Below are 19,505 nucleotides of genomic sequence, written 5' to 3' on the forward strand. Positions count from 1 at the left end.
AATGTCTCAAAGAGATGGGGGACCTATTCCTTCATATGATGGTTTTTTGGAACATTCTACTTCTATAAAGACACAAAGGCAAACAAAACCTCAATGATCTTATCTAGACAAAGCCAACTAATATGATGTTTAGATTAAAAATTCAAGGAAAATGACACCAATTTAATGTAATTGAAATGAACTCAGTTCCTTTCTACTAGGCTCTTATACTACCCTATTTTGAGTTTGCATTCCTCTGGGCAGAAGCTGCCTAGCTTATGTCCCACATAGTACTTCTCTGGCTACTGTGCTCAGCTCACACTAAATTCTAACAGAAATGAGCTCCTTCCACAGGGTTTAGTCAACTGATACCAGCCAACGAGTGGAACAAGGTTTTAATCTATTTCCCAAGTTATTTCTAGATCACTTCTCAAGCTTTTTGTTAAAGAAAAAGGTTATAGAGGTTGAGTTTTTTTTCTTAAAACATTTTTTTCCCAGTAATCTTCCTAACTTCCCTTTCACTATTTAGGGTGCATCATCCTTCCAAATCCCCAAGTTCATAATCTGAGTCAACCTTAACCTTCCTTTATCCTGAGTTTTCAATTACCAAACAAGACTTGCTTTTCTCCTCTGCAGCACTTCTTGTCTACATCCCCTTCTGTCCACTCCCAAAACACCTGCCTGGTGCAGGCCCTCATCATTTCTAGCTTTACCCTTCAGCATACTACAATAATCTCTACTTGGCGTCCTCTTCTGGGTCTCTTCCTATTCCAATTCATCTATGACACAATTTTTAATGTTTTATGATGTTCCTAAAGCATGTCATTCTCCTGTTAAGAAGTCCAACACTATGGCAAGCTGCCTTTCATTGTGTGTGTGTGTGTGTGTGTGTGTGTGTGTGTGTGTGTGTGTGTATGGAAATAGTTGTTTATAAATAGATTTTACTAGATATTAATGATAGAAAATACAGTCCAGAGTTAAGCTATTTTCAGAGATAATTAATTATTCATTGATTATTTTCAATAATGTAACAATGAACAGTAGGAAAAAACTGATCATGATATTACTTTGATCCTAACAACTAATGTTCATATACTTTCTTAAGAGCTTGTCAACTTGTAGGCACTTCTGACTGCTAACAGAAGAGAAAACCATGGCTTCAAGAAAAATACTTTCTAATTTAAGTTCCAATCCTAACTCACAATAATTGCATACAATCTAAGTATTACTGTCTTGAATGAAAGGGGCTAATAACTTGATGACAAGCATCTCCTGTAGGCAACAGCAGATGGTCAAGTCCTATGAAAAAAAAGAATTATTTTTTTCTTATTCCTTCTGAACTTATTTTAGTAATCTCCATAGTAGACAGGATCATTTTTGATTTCTTCATTCCTCCTCCCTATTCCCCAATCCTGGTTCAAAGTTTACTAGACTAGGGGGCGGCTAGGTGGTGCAGTGGATAGAGCACTGGCCCAGGAGTCAGGAGTACCTGAGTTCAAATCCAGCCTCAGACACTTAATAATTACCTAGCTGTGTGGCCTTGGGCAAGTTACTTAACCCCATCTGCCTTGCAAAAATCTAAAAAAAAAAAATCTAGTCACGTCAGGTTGATTCTTTACTCTTGTTGTTTCTAATCTGGAGTTCGAGGTATTATTATTTAGGGCTAAAGGTTTCTGAATTCATGTAATATTTGGAAAAATTCTTCCAATTTGGTCAGTTTTCCTGGATTTTCTTAATTTTACTGATTCAATTCTAAGTAAATTGAAAAAATCTAATTCTACAGGTAACTACAAATACAGATAAGAAGTGCCTTGTCTTCAAACTAAGTCCTTTATACCTTCATGCCATTGTAATAAGATTTATTTGTGACACTTTAAGAACAACTTGTCTTAAATGACATAAAGACTCTTAAGGACTGAGTAGTTTTTCCATAAAAATATATATATCGTATATATATATATATATATTGTATTTCTCAGAAAGAAGATAATAATAAACTGCTGTGGAAATTTGGATTATAAAGCTGTCATGGGATTTAAAAATCAAACTCAGATTAGAGTGTACATATAATGCTTCTTTGAGAGAATCAGACAAAGAAATTCTGAGAAAAGGGGGGGGGAAAAAAATGTGTTTTCTATTTAGAAGCTAAGATTCATTATTTAAAGAAAAATTAGTAATGAATTAAGTTGATAAGATCCAGAGTTTTGCATCTTATAGGTACCTACATTAGTCTGAAATCCCCTGGATTAATCTTTGGTCAAAATCATTACCTTTAAAATGCAATGTAGTGACTTTCAGCTTTAAACTAAAATCCTAACAGTGAGATTTAGAAAGGATGATGCAAAAAACAAAATAAAAATTCACATACCTTTGCGAATTTTGGTTTTTGAGCATATTTAGCTAAATTCAGTCTAGATAAATTTATAAAAGGTCCATCAGGATTTGTAAGCATTGATGCCTAAGAGAAAAGAATTCTAAAATAAGTAATCTGAAGCCTTTACTTCAAAAATACAACTGAATATAATTAAAGTAAAACTTTTAAAGCCAGAATAGGTAAGCAAAAATCACCTTCAGAAATCTAACAGTGACATAGAGTATATTAATCACATAAAAAGTTACTTTTATTTTGCAACACAGTGATAGTGGCAGAGTTATTTACCGTTCCCAGTCTGACATATCTTCCAGAAGAGCTCGTAATAGGGTGAGCAGTGTATCCAGTTCTAGGTGTCCTAATAGCTTGTTCCATAGTGCCAGGCCTTCCACTCTGTGTGCCAGGCCGGACAAAACCTGTAATCGGTCTTCCAGTTTGTGTAATCGGCCTGTGAGTATAGAAAATTGTTAGAGTAAGGAAAATCAGTGGACATAATTTTGAGAAAGATATCAGAAGATAATGAAAAATAAAAGATGTACCTGACAGCTGGACTAGGCCCTCCCATTGGACTGGCTCCAGTGAGCTTCAGAGATGTCCCAGGCCCTAATAGATAAGAAGTTTATAATTGAGAATCTAAAAATTTTCTAATATATTCCTTGCTAAGATATAAGCATATGACAGAAGAAACATGACATGACTAAAATATATTGTTCAATAACTGAGAAATTGTGAAATGGTTTTTATAATCATAGTTCAATTTATTTTAATAATTCAAGCTCCCTTCCTCAGAAAGTACAATTAAATAGTATACAATCTAGCAGGGAATGAATTCAATCATTGAATATTTATTAGGTGCCTACTATGTGCCAACCCAAACAAAAAAACTCAGACCCCACCCTCTGGAATACCATGCTAAATCTATCATCTACCTCAAATTATCTTCCTGAATAATGTGGAAAATACACATATCTAGACTCAGGCATAGTATAGATTTGTTTACAATTACATTATGCTTCACATTATGTTTTATTAAGCATGTAAGGAAGGTAGTTTAGAACTCCAGTCTCAAAGTCCAAAGGGATGGGTTTAGATTCTGAAATGAGGATTTACCTCACTGCAGCATGGATTACTAGGCAACTTAATCTCATTCTCTGAACCTTGGCTTCATTATCTGTAAAATAAAGGAGTTACAGTTCCAAAATCCTAACAATTACTTACGAGCAACTTGAGCAATGGCATTTTCATCAAGGACCATCTCTGCAATTCCTTCTTGATCTACATCAATTTCATCTATATACACCATTTCTGTTAGTGCTCTTGTTTTTAAAATCCAAGCTGCCTAAAAAAAATCATGGATTAAACAAAAACTTGTATATTAAATAGCACTGGCAAGCTAGAAGAGCTTATGAAACCTAGTCATTGAAAAGACTTTCATGTGTAACAACTCCTTATGTTTGGATTTCTTATCAAATTGATGGACACAGATATATAAGAACTGGTGAAAATTATATATCAAAATACAAAATAGAAATAGAAAATACAAAAAATTAAGGAAATTTTTGGTCACAGAAACAGTAAATAGAGTGATGCCCCAGGAATCAATAGAACAGAAATCACAGAGGCAATTTTCTTCTTTAGGTAGTTAAAAGAGGGAAAATATTTTTTTAGGTTGTTTTTTTTTTTTTGCAAGGCCAATGGGGTTAAGTGGCTTGCCCAGGGCCACACAGCTAGGTAATTATTAAGTATCTGAAGCCGCATTTGAACTCAGGTACCCCTGACTCCAGGGCCAGTGCTCTATCCACTGCCACCTAACCACCCCAAAAGAGAGGAAATTTTTGAAGAACAATCTAAAAGCAAATTAATTGAGGTGTGGATTATGTGCAGCACTTTAGGGCAATTCCTGAGCTTTCTCTTCTTTGGGGCACTGTTTTTCTCAATTTACTACCTTAGCTCCCAATCAAAACAAAATTAGTTGTTTTGGAATACAAATAGTTGAATTTTAAAATGGGAAAAACAATGAAGATTTTAACCTAGAGAATATCTTTACCACTTTATTTTGAGTGTTGGGTCCTGCTGACTATAAACCTTGACATTTTTTAGATTAAAGAGCCAACTACTTCTTTTTATAATTGAATAACCTCTAATATTGCTTTTCCACTGTGTCACTGATTATTGTGAGGCCTCATAGCAGGGAAAAGAAGAACCTGCCTCTTGTAGACAGACTGTAGAATGTCCTGCTAAGATAGAAAAGCTTCTCATGGGAGCCTGCTAACCAAAGACCACTTTGCTAAATTTAGAGAGGCTAGATAGCAAAGCATTCGTCAGCAAGTGATGGTTTTGGTTTTTATTTTTAACAACCATAACTTAAGACCAACTAAGAGTATCAGAAGATATAGGTTGTGATTCATATTGGTTAAGACTGACAATGGGGTTCAAAGTCTGCACAGGTGGCATTCACTTACAGAGGAACTAGTGATATCTTTGCTCTTCCTAAATTTTCTCACTGGATCCTTACATCAACCCTATGAAGGGGTTTATGAAGTACTAAGTGCAAATAATATTATCCCCATTTTATGGATGAGGAAATGGAAGCATTGAGAAGTGACTTCCCAAGGCAACTGCTAATTAGTGGCTAAAGTAATTCAGTTCTCTTTCCATTAAACAACAGATGCCCTCCTCTGTCCCCTTCCATAGTAGACCAAGAAAAAGCTCTTGGCAAATTTTAATTTTAATCTGATTTGTCCCTGTCTCCATATTCAAGTAACCTCCTACCACTACTATTGGGGTTTTTTGTTCAAAAGATTGCCATAATCTAATAATCCTAACATAATTTAAGCAGGAAAATCTACAAACTTGAATAAAAATATTAAGAAAAAACATAAATTACATTTGAATTCTTTACCCCATGACTTTTCTCTAATAGCATAATCAAGAATTCATTGAGGGCTTTCTTGTAATGTGCATAAATCTATGTTAGTTTTGATTTCAATATTATTCTTGCTACAAAGTCTTTTTCCTAAAAGGCAAAAATTTTATTTTTCATTTCAGAAGCTTATAGAACTATAATCTATTAAAACAACAAAATTCAATTCTTTAAATTTGTACTGGTGTTTTAGAAAAAAGAAAATACTTGCTTGTTTTCATCCTAACCAAAAATGACCTTGAAAATAACATGTCCTTGCTTGATTAAACATCAGCTTGCATTCAAAGAATTGCTTGTGGCAATGGTAACAATTCTTGGGATTTTAATCAAAATAGCAGATGGAAGACTGATTCTTGGCTTAAAAAAAAAATACAGCATTTTATGTCGGCAACAAACCAAATATTGTTTCATGGCTTCTAATATTCTTGTTTGCCGGTTTTAATGTTGAAGACAAGCCAGAAATTATTTCATAGCTTCTAAAACTTCAGCCTTTAAGCCAAGAGGTTCAATTATGATCATGATCAAAAACAAATATATCCATTGCAAAGAAGCATGAACATAAATGGCCTCAAATAGTCGCTAGCATTTAATAAAAATAAAAAGTGATAACATTAGCTTCTGAAAGAGTGGTCAATACAGTTATTAGAATAGGTTCTATGAAATATTGTGGCTACAAGTTACACAGGAAAACAGTTATCTGTCACTGTACATAATGATAACAATAACTTTTTTGAAGGAATGAGAAAAAAGTAAGTATTTTCTCCCATTTAAATGAGTAATCATTTTATCAATAATTTCCTTACCTAAGAAACAAGATACCATCACATTCACCTACTGATTGGTTTGAGAGCATACTACATTAACTAGCAATGCTATAGTTAAAAAATCTACTAATGAAATTCCAGAAAAATAATGACTAATTTTTTTTTACCTTTTGTGGTAATAAGATTCTTTGTGGTAAATATGCTTTTTAAACAAAGCATATGCTTCAAACAAAAATGGATCAAAGTAATAATTGCCTTATCTCGAAACTGTAAACCTCATAGAAAAGGAGATCACATATTTGTTATATGACATAAATAGGATGAATGCTTTTCTTAAATTAGTCTTACACATAAACCAATGATAAAGTATTTTATACAGGACATGGGCATAGATGGGATCATGTGACTAATTTAGGCCAGATTTTTAAAATGTCAATTGATAGATTCTTCTTCATGTAAAAAATATACTAGAAAAACTTTTGCATAGACACTAGTATTTATTCAGCTCTGATAGGTTCAAGAGAATTTTATAGTGAACTTGAAAAAAAATGTTTTTTAAAAAGTCTATCTTGAGCTACCTTCTAGGTTACTCACTCCAAGTATTCTATTAATAACGTAAAAAAAATTGTTTGACCAACTATTTAAAAGAATATAGGTTCTGATTTACCCATGATGAAGATAGGTAACAGTCAACACTGTTTCAAAGTTTAAACTTCAAACTCTGAGGAATTCTAAAGATACTTCAAGACATATTCAGGGTAAATAAGCTGGACTGCAAATCATCAGTTCCTTTGAACATATTTTTAAGTGCAGGGAGAAAAAACTTCAAGTGTATGATTAGCAATTCAACATTTATCAAATTCAGCAGCAAAATAAAAATAGATTCAATTTTGTTCCATTTCTTTTTTTTCATATCACTACTAATAGGTTTAGACTTATAGTAAAAGAACAAAATGTATCACCACAGACAGTGCCTTCGCAAACAAGTCTTTGTAAAGTTTTTGAGCTCTTAAATTTTCAAATGCTACTTATTATTTATCACAACTATAACTTGTTGACTAAATTCTGAAGTATAAAAGACCTTTGTGAAGACTGTATTAAATCTGTATTAAATTTTACAATGAAATAAACAATGTCATTTATACCCTAGAGACTTCTTAAAATAACTAGTATATTATAGGGTCCAAAAATACTAACACATTGTTTTTTTCCCATTCATTGATTAACATCAGTCAAAATTAAGGGTGGTCAGAAAATACATGTTATCCATCTAAGATAACATGCTTCATTTTATTCTGCTCCATAGCCCTCATAAAGATCATTATGGATACTACCTTAAAGATGGGCTAAACACATAAAAAGTTCACTCAGCCGATAATGAAAAAATTCTCTCAGAAGAAACATTTTACAACACCCAAGCTCATGATAGCGTCATTATCACCTAATTTACTAGTGACCTAATTTGGGAGCTTTCCTGATCAATACAGCTTTTGCTTAGCAGTAATATGAATAATCGTGCTTCCTTCTTTCTCAGCCTGAACTGGCTAGGTTGTTAATAGTTCTCTATCCACCAGTCCAGAATATGAGATCCTGCTGTACTACTCAAAGAAGATCCCTTGGTACCATGAAAGCACCAATTTTGGCACTGGTATTTCTTTTTTGGTTTTGAATGTCCTTTAAATGTTTCCCTCAGTCCTCCAAGATCAGATCTTAAAATTTAAATTATATTAAATAATTGATGATATTCATAAGCACAATTTTTCAATCTGATTCTTTTACTTATAAACATAAATAATGTTTCATAAGTTTAGCTAATATCAAAACACTCTATGTAGGCAAGCAACACATTGATCTAAACTACATCTATATCTAGAAAATTAGCAATAAGGTAGTCTCCAACTAAGAAAGCTTGCAACTATCAAAAACCTTTACCTGAGACACTGGCACATCAGAATCAGGTTCCTGGAAAGCATTAAAAAGGTAGTAAATAGTTTTAAGAAATAAACCTTCTTTCCCCTCAAAAAATAAAAAAATGCCAAAGTATTAATGGTAAAACAACAAAAGTGAAAACAATTTAAAATTGACAACTCAAAAATCCAAATACCTTTTCTCTATACTCTGCAGCTTCAAATAAAACTAATATCTGCTAAATTCTATCTATGGTTAGCAAATTATCACAGTCCTGAATCTAGGTTTTCACAGGATGTCCAAGAAGGTATATGCAACTTATTATTAAAGGAGACAGTACTATACAGAAAATTAAAAATAATTTTAAATATCTATGAGATAGTTATCTAAAGACATTGTTAATAGGAACTAAACATTCAGACTTGAGCTACTAAATAAATCTTAAAAATGATTAATCATTTTATTACAAATGGTATATTAGTCAATGATAAAGAAGTATGTCTTATAGTAAAAAGAAATGCATAATATTTTGTAATTTTGCTTTGGAAACCAAACTTGTTTACAAAAATTCTGCAATTATAACACTGTTCTATGAAACTTATATAAAGAGCATGTCATTGTTGGCTCTTCTGTATCTTGGTACTCTCAGATATTTATGTTTTTAATCATTTTGATTCAGTAGAAAGACGTTCACTTAAAAAAAACTTTCCATTCACATATCTGTAGTGATCGCTGCTTACTGAAAACTCAGTACAAAGGGTGGTATATTTTATTAGATGTTGTGGGGAATTACAGATAACTGGAAGAAATTATTTCTGTCTCCTAGAACCTAATAAGCTAAAGAAGAAAAAGTCACACACACACACACACACACACACACACACACACATATACATACATACATATAAACTAATTCCAATATGCGGTTAATTATATCTACAAAGGAAATGTGCAATTAATTCTTGTGTCTCCTTGCCAAAGTTGCTATTTACTAAATAAAACTAAGAAGGTATAGTAATTGAGGAAGGCAAAAAATAAAGACAGAATCTAAAAGGCAGAAGAAGTAATAGAAGTTAGAGGATATAACATATGTGGATGAGCTCTATCTTGAAAATGGAAGGGACCTTCATGGCAATCAAGTACCCAGGCCTGGATCCTCTCTTCAATATCCCTAGCTCTATTCTAGAGAATAAACAGGGAGGAATAGATAAGATGAAATAGAGGAGAACTTAAAGAGATGAGAAAACAGTAACAAAGTAAACAAGTCAGTAATAATAATAATAATATAATAATATTAATAGTAGTAGTCAATATTTATATAGCCCTTTCTATACCAGACACTCTTCTAAGAGCTCTGCAAACATTATCTCCTTTGATTCTCTTCACAATTTGGAGAGGTAGGTGTTATTATTATTATTATTATTATTATTATTATTATTATTATTATTATTATTATTATTCCCATTTTATAAATGGGAATCCTGAAGTAGAGGTTAAGTGACCTGCCCAGGATGACACATCTAGTAAGTATCTGAGGCTAGATTTGAATTCAGGCCTTCCTCAGGCCCAGCCCTCTATCCACTGAGCCACATGGTTGCCCAAACTAATCTAATGTTTATAAGGAAAGAAATAAAGACATGAAAAGTGAGCAAAAAAAGTCACGATCTGCTTACAAAAATGCATAAGCATGATGGGTGAAACATAGAAGAAGTAGTGAGGAAAATAGAGAGTAGGGATACAGGAAAGGCAGAACAGGGCATAATTCTGGAAATTCCAAAGTCCATTTCCATTGTCTGTTTGGTTTTTTCCTTAAGCCATTATTTCATTCTGGTCAGGATGAATCTTTCTCCAGTAGCTCACCAAGAAACCCACTGGTATTGAGTACTGTTTTTATGCTTAACAATGTCTTTAATCTATTGAGGCAGGTGAGAAGAGGGGTTGGGGGATGTCCAAAGAACTTTTCCTTTATGGTGGGTGGGGGAAGACTGGGTGGAGCTCAGTCAGTGAATTCTCTGGAGCCTGCTTGGCTCTTCATCATTGTTCAGCAGGGTCAGCAGTAGGATGCAGAACAAGAAGGCATGGTTGAGTTGGGGATTTAATATTTCAGTGTTTCAAATCTATATTCTTTTAAAATTTTGTTCTGCGAGAAAATCTATCAGTCTCCATAAAGAAATTCCCATGGAGTATGAGGCAATTTAATGGGAAATAATATAGGCATATTTGAAAAAAAAACACTAAACTAAACTAAAACATAAAACCGGGCCATCAAAAAAACCTGGGTTCTAGTCCTGACTGGATTTTCTAATGGTTTAACCTTGGGAAAATTCTTTTTTTACCTTCTTCCCACTCCCTGGCCTTGATAAATGGGGATAAGTTCCAATATTTTAGGTTTGACATAAGTTTTAAATGCAATGACGTATGTGAAAGTACTTTTAAAAAAACATAAAATCCAGTGCAAAGTTATAAAGTATTACTTCCATTTGAGAAGATGGTCTACCTACTACTGTGTTAATGCAGAATAACACCAAAATATATTAGATTCTTTTAAGAGAACTAAATGAGCTTCCATCTAAAATTAAAATTCCCCTATGAATCTTCTTCAAAGTAGGCAAACTGATAGTAAAAAAAAGCATAGCATTATTGCCTCAGAACCACTAATTATTCAACATCATCTTCCATTCAGATCAGTTAGCTTCTTCTCTCCCTGGATACACCTGGCTCTTAAATTATTGTGTATACCACTGAGAAGTGTCTCCTGGAAATTCTTAATTGCCATGAATACTTAGCCTGGTTCTAATGAGTTTGCCAAACTAACTGCTTATGCTACTGATCAGTTATTTCTGAATTCAGTTACAGAAATGCAAAGGAATACAGAAATCAGTTAACTGTCATAAAGTCAGAACAAAGAGAAACCAATTCAACAAATATTTGACAACTCTTGAGGTAGGCACTATAATTATCCTCATTCCAGTTCTTATTTCCTTTGACATTCAATATAAAAACTAATAGTAACAGTGCTAACATGAGATAATTACATAACAGTACAGTTAAAAAAAGATATACTATGTAAACAAAATGTGCACAAAATTAACGAGTTCTAAATTGTCACCACATCTATAATGCCTCAAAGAGTAAAAAAGGTTTTTGTTCCTCCCACTCTCCAACTGCTTTGTTTACAATTTGTATTTACAGAACTGTGAATGTGTCCTTTCTCCCAAGAGAAAGTAAGTTCCTTGAAGGCAAGAACTGTTGTTTTTGTCTTTGTGTTCCTAGGATTAGCACCATGCCAGTCTGGTATTTATGGTAGGACTATACCTAATAGATGTTTTATGACTCAATGAAATTTTACTTGAATGACTAGATATTTATCACTTCTATTGGAGAGAAATAGCCTTTGATAGTGGATTTTTCAAATAATTCCTCTTAAAAAAGTTGAAAAATTGTTAGAGGGTCTTCTGTAAAGTATTGTACTTTATGAAGAAAGAAGGATGCTGAAGATTCAGACCTCAGGCTAGGATCCACCCTCTTCCCCATCCCACACTCCCCATTTGCTACTCCTCTCTCCCTCTACGTTTTTCCAATTAAAGCACTTGCAAGAGGGTGTTTGGGTCAGTGTTGAACTACCTATTGGGGGTGGCAGGGAAGAGAATATATAGACAGCATATTTTTCTAGACAGTCAACAAAGCAATAAATAGAGTCAAGATTTGTAGCATTTCCAGGGTGTAAAAAGCTCACCCCTTCTTGATATAGATGTTGCATCTCCTCTTTAGCTCTAGGAGTCTTTTATTTTTGTCTGTAGTTCTTCAGAGGTTGGCACATAATAGGTGTTAAATAAATGTCTACTGAAATGAATTATAACACAGGAAAGGGCAAGTAAAGACAGCTGCAAAACAATACAGAGTACTTCAAGGTCAAAACAAAGAGATATCAAAGAAGTACATCCAGGTGAGTAACTGAAGAGTCATCAATATAAACCTGAAAGGAGAAAAAAGCCCAAACCCCTCATTTTATGAGGAAACGAAGTCCAGGGGATCTGAACCAATTTACCCAAGGTCATATTTGTAGTAAGTAATAAAGTTATGATATAAACCCAGGCTTTTAAAAATGATCTGATTTTTATTTAAAATCCAAAGCATCAAAATTTTTAGATTATCTAAGATAAATTATACCTAGTTTTACTTAATTACATTAGAACTAGAAAATCAGGACTGATTTTCAAGCCTTCTATATAACATATGGAACACAAAAAACAGTAATCAGATCAGACAACTAATCGGGATAATCAACATAAGCCTCAGCAGAGAGTGTTTTCTCTAGGTCATCTTCTTATTTAAAAGGTTTTTAAATTTCTTCCTTTGTGCATTTACATCAAACTACTTTTTCAGTTACATTTAAAATCATGGTAAATAAACATGATTTTAACCAAATAAAATAATAATGTGCACTGACTCAGTAATTAATAAAAAGCCATTAGGTAATAAGAACAATGAAATTTCAACCTTGAAACCTGATAGGCTTTGGTCTAAAGCTGTCATTATTCTCTCCCCATCTCTCCCCAACCCAAACTGGCACCACAGGGATATTCTACTTGGGTGTCCTCTCCTTGGTTTTGGTCCTCATTTGTCATTCAAGCATGTCTTCCTCCCCCTCCCCAATTCCACTCCCAACCCAGCCATACCCACCCACCAGTCTAACTAAAGCTATACTTCCTTTCTCCTCATTCTTTGCTCCCTCTTTTTCTATTTTCTATCCCTCTGATTTAGGCTCTCTCTGCTTTCCAAGGAACTATTAGTAAATCTGATAATTCATCATACATACTAAGGAGCCCAGATTTGAGGCTTTCTAGAATCAAAACAGAGTTTGAGTTTCAAGGGCCTTAAGATCACAGATTTAAAGCTGAGTTGGAACTTTAGAGGGCACTTCTTCGAGATCAAGTGACTTGACCAAGGTCATAGAGTCAGTCAATATGTATTTATTAACTACTCACCAAGTGCTAGAAATTGTGCTCAGAGCGATATAGAAACAAAGAAAGGTAAATACTTCTTGAAGGAGCTCACATTTCTAGTGGGGGAAATAACAAGAGAAGAAGAGAGTAAAAATGGAGAGAAGACAGGAACATGTACGAAGCTTAAAGAGGCAAGAAGGAAATGACATAGAGATAACATCATATTTGATCTTGCAAGTGAAAGGAAGTCACTTATTGAGAAGGGGAATGACAAATAAGACCCATGCTTTAGAAAAATCACCTTGACAGCTGAGTAGAAAGTGAAATGAAGATTCCTCAAACCAGCAGACCAACTGAAAAGAAGACTATTACAAAAATCTAGAGCCTGGATTCAAACTCAGGTTCTCTGACAACAAATCCAACATTCTTTTCAATAAAACCATGCAGCAAAGATATTATCTGCATGGATTGAACCAAAAGAGATTTCAACCCTTCTGCATACTGGTGGATAGTCATTTTATGAGTTCCAGTGGCTGAAAACTTTGGCTAACCTGATGAAGGAACACCCCTGACTTGAGCTAGGCTGGATCTCAGATGACAAGCATACAGTTCCTGGCCTGTACTCAAAGTTGATTAAATTTGTGCTCTAATTATATAGCTTTCAAGAATCCATGCTAACAAATTCCTGAAGATTCAAAAAAAATACACACACACACCCATATTTAATATGACTCAGAGATCCACGCATGCTATCTCCCCTGATAGAATCTATGCTCCTATAGCCTCAGGCCTTAGCAGTGTATGTACATTGTACTTAATGGTGGTTGACTTGACAGAGTTGACCTCTCTTTAACTTTATTTCCAAATCAAGGGGAGAAAAGGAGTTGTCACAAGAAACTACTATTATTAATAGTAAATATGGTATAACATCATCACCATCATCCCAAATACTTATATATTATCTTTCCTTCTAGGTGAATTTTTACTCATCATTCATTAATAAATCAACAAGTATTACTGAGCCACTACTAGGGATGAAGCACTGGAGGTAAAAGTATAAAGAATGAAATAATAACTACTTGAAAGCTTGAAGCCTGCCAAGAGAGAAAATAAGTACATGTAAAAATACATATTATATAAAGAGAAATAAATACAAAATAGCAAAAGACAAGATGGATTAGGAGGGAGGGAACCAGCAGTTGTGGATGAGGGTCAGGAAAAATTCCATGCAAAAGAAGATATTTGAGCTTTACCTTGAAAGGAGGAAGGAGCTGGAGGGAGTTTATTCCAAGCATAGGAAATGACTGGTGCCAAGAAAAGAAAACTGAGGAAGAACTGAGAGATGGCCAATCTGGTTGAATCTCAGAGGAAGAAGGAGTAATGTTCAATAAAGTTGCGAAGAGGTCACATATGTAAGAACTAAATATAAGAGTTTATATTTCCTACTAAGGATAAGTTTTTGAAATAATTGAGTAGGGAAGCCACATGTGTCAGATCAGTCAAACAAATGCATCTGCACCCCATCCTTCAAAGCTCTCTTACAGTTTGCACATCCCACTGGAAAGAACTGTCAGGGACTCCAGCCTGTAAGATGCTCCCCATTACTGAGGGGCCTATAACTTCTGAGGTCCAATGGAAGTATCAAAGCACTAAGAGAAATAAAAGGCAGTATGTGCCAGGCAAGTCAAACTACCACCATTCAGTCTCCAAAGGAGACAACCCAATGTAGCCTTGGGAACAACAGTGTTCTCCAAACCATCAGACCCGCTTCCAAGCCCAACCCCTGTAGCCCTCATTGTGAAGAAGGGAGCCCACTTTCCTCACTACTGCAAGCAACTATGTAGACAGATAAGCACAAGAACCTGGGAGTGACAATATCCCGAGGGCCATCTGTCTAGCTTCCAGTTGGGCCCCTACAGCCATCATTCAGAAAAAAAGCAAACTCTATGTTAAAGGGGTCAACTATCTCCCATCAATAGCCATGTGGCTGAAGTGGCAAGGCACCTTGACGGAGAAAAAGGAGGCTAGTTAAATCACCACTATCACCTTGACCACTATTTCTCCTCAGACCCAACTGGGGACTCTGAACCCAATAGCATAATTTCCAGCACAATATCTAGAGCCATCATCCTGGAATATACAGCCCCTAGAATATACAGCCTGGCAATTAAAACAGATTAAAGATGACCCCCCCCAAAAAAAAGGTCTTGACATCAAAGTCCTTGGCACTGTCAAAAATTCAACATCAGAAAATGATTTAATAGTATCAAAGAAAATCCCATCAAAAAAAGAAGCATGAGCATCTGCTTTGCAAGGGACTTTTTTCTACCTAACTTGCAGCTGAAACCTTCCAATTGTGCTGTCTTCCTCCATTACAATTTAAGTTGCTTGAGAGCAGGGACTGACTTTTCTGTTTGTAAACCCCCTCCCCTCCAACCTAGCACAGGGTTTTACACACATTAAGTATTCAATAAAGTCATTCATTCATTCAACTGCGGGTATCTTTTACTTTACCACAAATAACATTTATCAGCATCCAAAAATAAGGAGTTTCCATCCTTGGGATTCCCTTAACTATTTAAATCACTGGTCCAGATGAAAATTAAAAATCTCTGATGAATAATTCATTTGAAGGTAAACATTACACAAGGTCTATGGAGATACAGGTAGAGATACACATGTGTCTATACATGTGTATACAAAAAGTGTAAGTGTATTATATTACATTATACAAGTGGACAAAAGTAGAAATATGTAAATATCATATTATATTATATTACACAAGTGGGGAAAAGTAGATATATGTGAATATATTATATTGTATTGCATCGCATCATAGCATATCATATATCATATCACATTACAAGTGGAAAAAAGTAGAAATATGTGAATATTATATATTACATTATATTATGTTGTATTATATATTGTATATATTACATGTATTATATTATGCAAGTAGAAAAAAGTGATTATATTACATTGTATTATACTATATATATTGTATGTATTATATTTATTACATTATGCAAGTAGAAAAATGTAGAAATGTGATATATGATATTATTGTGTATTATATGTATTATATTTATTATATTATGCAAGTAGAAAAAAGTAGAAATATGTGACTTATATTATATTATAATATGTATTATATTATATTATGCAAGTAGAAAAAAGTAGAAATATGTGATGTTATATTATATATTATATTATTATATGTATCATATTTGTTATATTATGCAAGTAGAAAAAAGTAGAGATATGTGGTTTATATTATATTATGTTGTATTATATTGTATTCCATTTATTGTATTTATTACATTATATCCTACAAGTGGACAAAAGCAGAAACAGGTGACTATCAATGCGCGTGTCTCTACACTTCCAAAAGTCCCAGTGCCCTCTTACACCCTCCGTGCAAGTCCGCTGGGTTCTGAAGGGCACCGAGACTTCTGAAACTCTGCCTGTGCCCGCACGCCCGCCGCGGCGCACGGCGCGACACGTGGTCGCCGAGGAGGAAGTTCAAGGCCCGCCCCCGGCTCCCTCCCGGGCGCCGGTCCAGCCTCACGTGGCCCGGAGCGGCTGGGGCGGCGGGGGCGGCCCCTCCCTCCCCGCGACCCCCTCGCCCCGGGCCCCGGGCCCCGGATGCAGGTCAGGAGGCCGGCGTACCTGGTCGTAAGGAGCTTTGTCCAGCACCTGCGTGCACAGATCGGCGCACTGCTGGAACTTCCTGCGCCTGAAGCAACTCCAGGCCAGGAGCAGCGGCTCCATCTCCGAACTGCCCATGGCCGCCCCGGGAGCGTCCCACTCCTGCCGGGCAACGCCGGGCGGCGGGGGCCTCGGAGCGCGGGGCGACCCGTGCCGCGCCTGAAGGGAAAGAGAAAGGAGCAAGCCCCGCCGGTCTGATTGCAGCCTCACTTTATGTGACTTCGGGTAATAACGGAGGACATGGGCACGTGTAAGATCGCTTCTTGATATGTTTGGGAGGGTCTGAGATTGGAGTAAAACAGAAAGGCAGTAACTTAGACACCTCTGTTCTGGGTGTTCGGTTTGTTCGGTTGCCTAGCAACCCAAGGAACGCGCCTCGCTGCCTGGGGCTGCCGGGGTCCTCGCCGGGGGCATGCGCGCTGGGGCCACTCCGGACTTCTCCTCCCCTCCCGAGCCCTGCCAGCTGGGCCTCCTGCACCCCAGCCAAGCCTCCTCATTCTGGCGCCTTCCCACCAGTAAATCTGCACAAAACACACTAATGAATTATTCTAGAATTAGGACTCCATTACAACCCTGTGTAAGTGAGACGGCAGGACTTGATACCCAGGTCTAAGGGACTTGGAGCTCGGTGTACCACACATTGGATCTGATTTAGGCTCAAATTGTTAGAAAAAGGTATCTACATTACTAACACTTTCTTACCTCCTAATGGAAATCTCTCGGAATCTGGCTTCCATCTGTGTGGCATAAAAATCCACTTTTAAAAAATATAGAGACTCGGGGCGGCTAGGTGGGGGAGTGGATAGAGCACCAGCCTTGGAGTCAGGAGTACCTGGGTTCAAATCCGACCCCAGACACTTAATAATTACCTAGCTGTGTGGTCTTGGGCAAGCCACTTAACCCCATTGCCTTGAAAAGTCTAAAAACAAAAACAAAAAATATAGAGACTTCTCTGAGCAGAGGAAAAAAAGTTTATTTTGGCTTTTCTGGAGAAAAGGGAACACTCCAAGTCTCACAAAGGTAGTGAAGACCAAGGAGCTGCCCCCATTGATGTTCAAGCAAGATATGGCCTAACTCCCTATCGTCCCTCTCTCTCTCTCTCTGTCCACTCATTGGTTGGTCTTCAGAGTTACATTCTACTTGTGAAAATCTACCCCAGCAACAAAGAAATGAATGAAAGGTTTTCATAAATATTACCTTACCATCCAGATGGTGAGAACATCCAAAAGACTTTTAACGACCTTCCATGTCTATCTGAATGAAATAATGTCTGAGTATGCAAGTCTTCTACTATCCTCCTAGTCAGTAAAAATAGTCTTATCAGGGGCAGCAAGGTGGTGTAGTGGACAGAGCACCAGCCCTGAGTTCAAATCCTACCTCAGACGCTTAATAATTGCCTAGCTGTGTGACCTTGGGCAAGTCACTCAAACCCATTGCCTTACATGAAAAAAAAAAAACCTAGTCTTATCAAACAAGAGGCTTATGAGCTTCTTTGGAATGCAATGTTTTTCTCATGGGAAAAAGTCTAGTTATCCTTCTAGTAGTCTTTAAAAGTAATCTTATCAAAAGTTAGGCAAGTAAGCCACCTGTTTGGAAGACAAGGGACTTTCTTCTAGAACTAGTTTAAGAATAATAGTTTGTTCTTTCTTTATTATTTCTTAACCCTGAGAGAACTTCACTAGGAATATTAACCCTGAAATGGTTTTATTAGGAATATTCCACTGATATCCATGTGCCGAAATGAAAATGATATATATCTGAGAGCTGTTTCTTTATTGCTAAATCCAATAAACTTGTCAATTTTCACCTTTCTTGATGTTTTTGTAGCACCCTATTACTGAAATTTTCTCCTCCATGTGTTTTCATGATATTGTCCTCCCCTGGTTTTCTTCCTACCCATCAGACCAGTCCTGGGTAACCTTTATGGAAGTATCAACATATTCCCCTCTAAGTGTGTGAGTATATTCCAGAGTTCTCCCAGTTCTTCTCTTCTCTCTTTCCATCCTTTCTAGGTCCTGTGGATTCAATTATCATTGCGATGTGACCTTCATCTTTCTCTTGGGCACTATACCTGAATTTTCAAATACCTGCTGAACATCCCCACTTGGATTTCCTACTGGCATCTCAGATTCATGATCTACAAAAGAGCACTTGCCATTTCTTCTAAACCCACCTCTTTCAATATCATTATAGTTTATACTAATTCTTCTAGTCACCAGGATTCAGAATTTTGGAATCATCCTAAACTCTTCATACCAGCTGTTATTGATTCTACCTCCACAATATCCATCCCCTGGTCTCTATTCATCCTATACTCTCACTAGTTCAGTCCTGTTCCTGTTCCTCGGACTACCAGAATAGACTCCTAATTATTCTCCCTGTCTCAAGTCTCTCCCCTCTCCAATCCATTCTCCATGTAGCTGCCAATTTTATATTTTGTAGAGCAAAGGCCTAAAAATGACTTTCTCTGCTCAAGTCTCAGAAACTTCTCACTTCCTCCAAGATAAAATAAAAACAACTCTCTTTGGCATTTTAATCTTTTTTTTTTTCAAGATGGCTCCAGGCTATCTTTCCATGCTGCTGTGGTAGGAATAACATCCACAATACTTTATGTATTGTCTCCCTTTAAAAGCAAGAAAAACCGTCCTTGCAACACATTTTCCATCCAATAGTTCAAGGGGGGAAAGGCTCAAACTATTGACATAGCTTCCTAATCACACAAGACATAAAAAAATTCTCCACCGTACAAAAGTCAGGTCTTTCCCGACTTGCTAGGTATTCCATTGTGTGAATTAACATACGCTTCTGACACAGTGCATTCTTTGGATCAAACAGCTGATATACATATATATATATATATATATATATATATATATATATATATATATACATACACACACAGA

General features: G+C 35.9%; 1 protein-coding gene and 1 long non-coding RNA gene across 6 annotated transcripts in view; one reads left to right on the plus strand and one right to left on the minus strand.

Moving 5' to 3' along the window:
- The window catches only part of LOC141522262 (uncharacterized), a 36,851-nt gene extending 22,845 nt beyond the window's left edge, over positions 1 to 14,006 (plus strand). The window contains exon 4 of the long non-coding RNA XR_012478174.1: positions 13,866 to 14,006. This is a non-coding gene — a long non-coding RNA (uncharacterized LOC141522262). The remainder of the gene's footprint in view (positions 1 to 13,865) is intronic.
- TTC8 (tetratricopeptide repeat domain 8) overlaps positions 1 to 16,736 on the minus strand; it is a 44,949-nt gene extending 28,213 nt beyond the window's left edge. The window contains exons 1-6 of one of the 5 annotated variants that reach the window (XM_074235549.1): positions 16,564 to 16,735; positions 7,970 to 7,999; positions 3,569 to 3,689; positions 2,890 to 2,953; positions 2,639 to 2,798; positions 2,348 to 2,437 (exon numbers count right to left, since the gene is read on the minus strand). In XM_074235549.1, coding sequence (XP_074091650.1) covers positions 2,348 to 2,437; positions 2,639 to 2,798; positions 2,890 to 2,953; positions 3,569 to 3,689; positions 7,970 to 7,999; positions 16,564 to 16,680 — 582 coding nt within the window. In that variant the 5' untranslated portion in view covers positions 16,681 to 16,735. Of the gene's footprint in view, positions 1 to 2,347; positions 2,438 to 2,638; positions 2,799 to 2,889; positions 2,954 to 3,568; positions 3,690 to 7,969; positions 8,000 to 16,563 lie in introns of those variants that run through there. The other 4 variants (XM_074235546.1, XM_074235550.1, XM_074235547.1 and 1 more) reach the window with 4 other exon arrangements.
- Between the last annotated feature and the right edge of the window lie 2,769 nt (positions 16,737 to 19,505).

The sequence above is a fragment of the Macrotis lagotis genome, chromosome 4, assembly GCF_037893015.1.
Source record: "Macrotis lagotis isolate mMagLag1 chromosome 4, bilby.v1.9.chrom.fasta, whole genome shotgun sequence".
Lineage (NCBI taxonomy): Eukaryota > Metazoa > Chordata > Mammalia > Peramelemorphia > Peramelidae > Macrotis > Macrotis lagotis.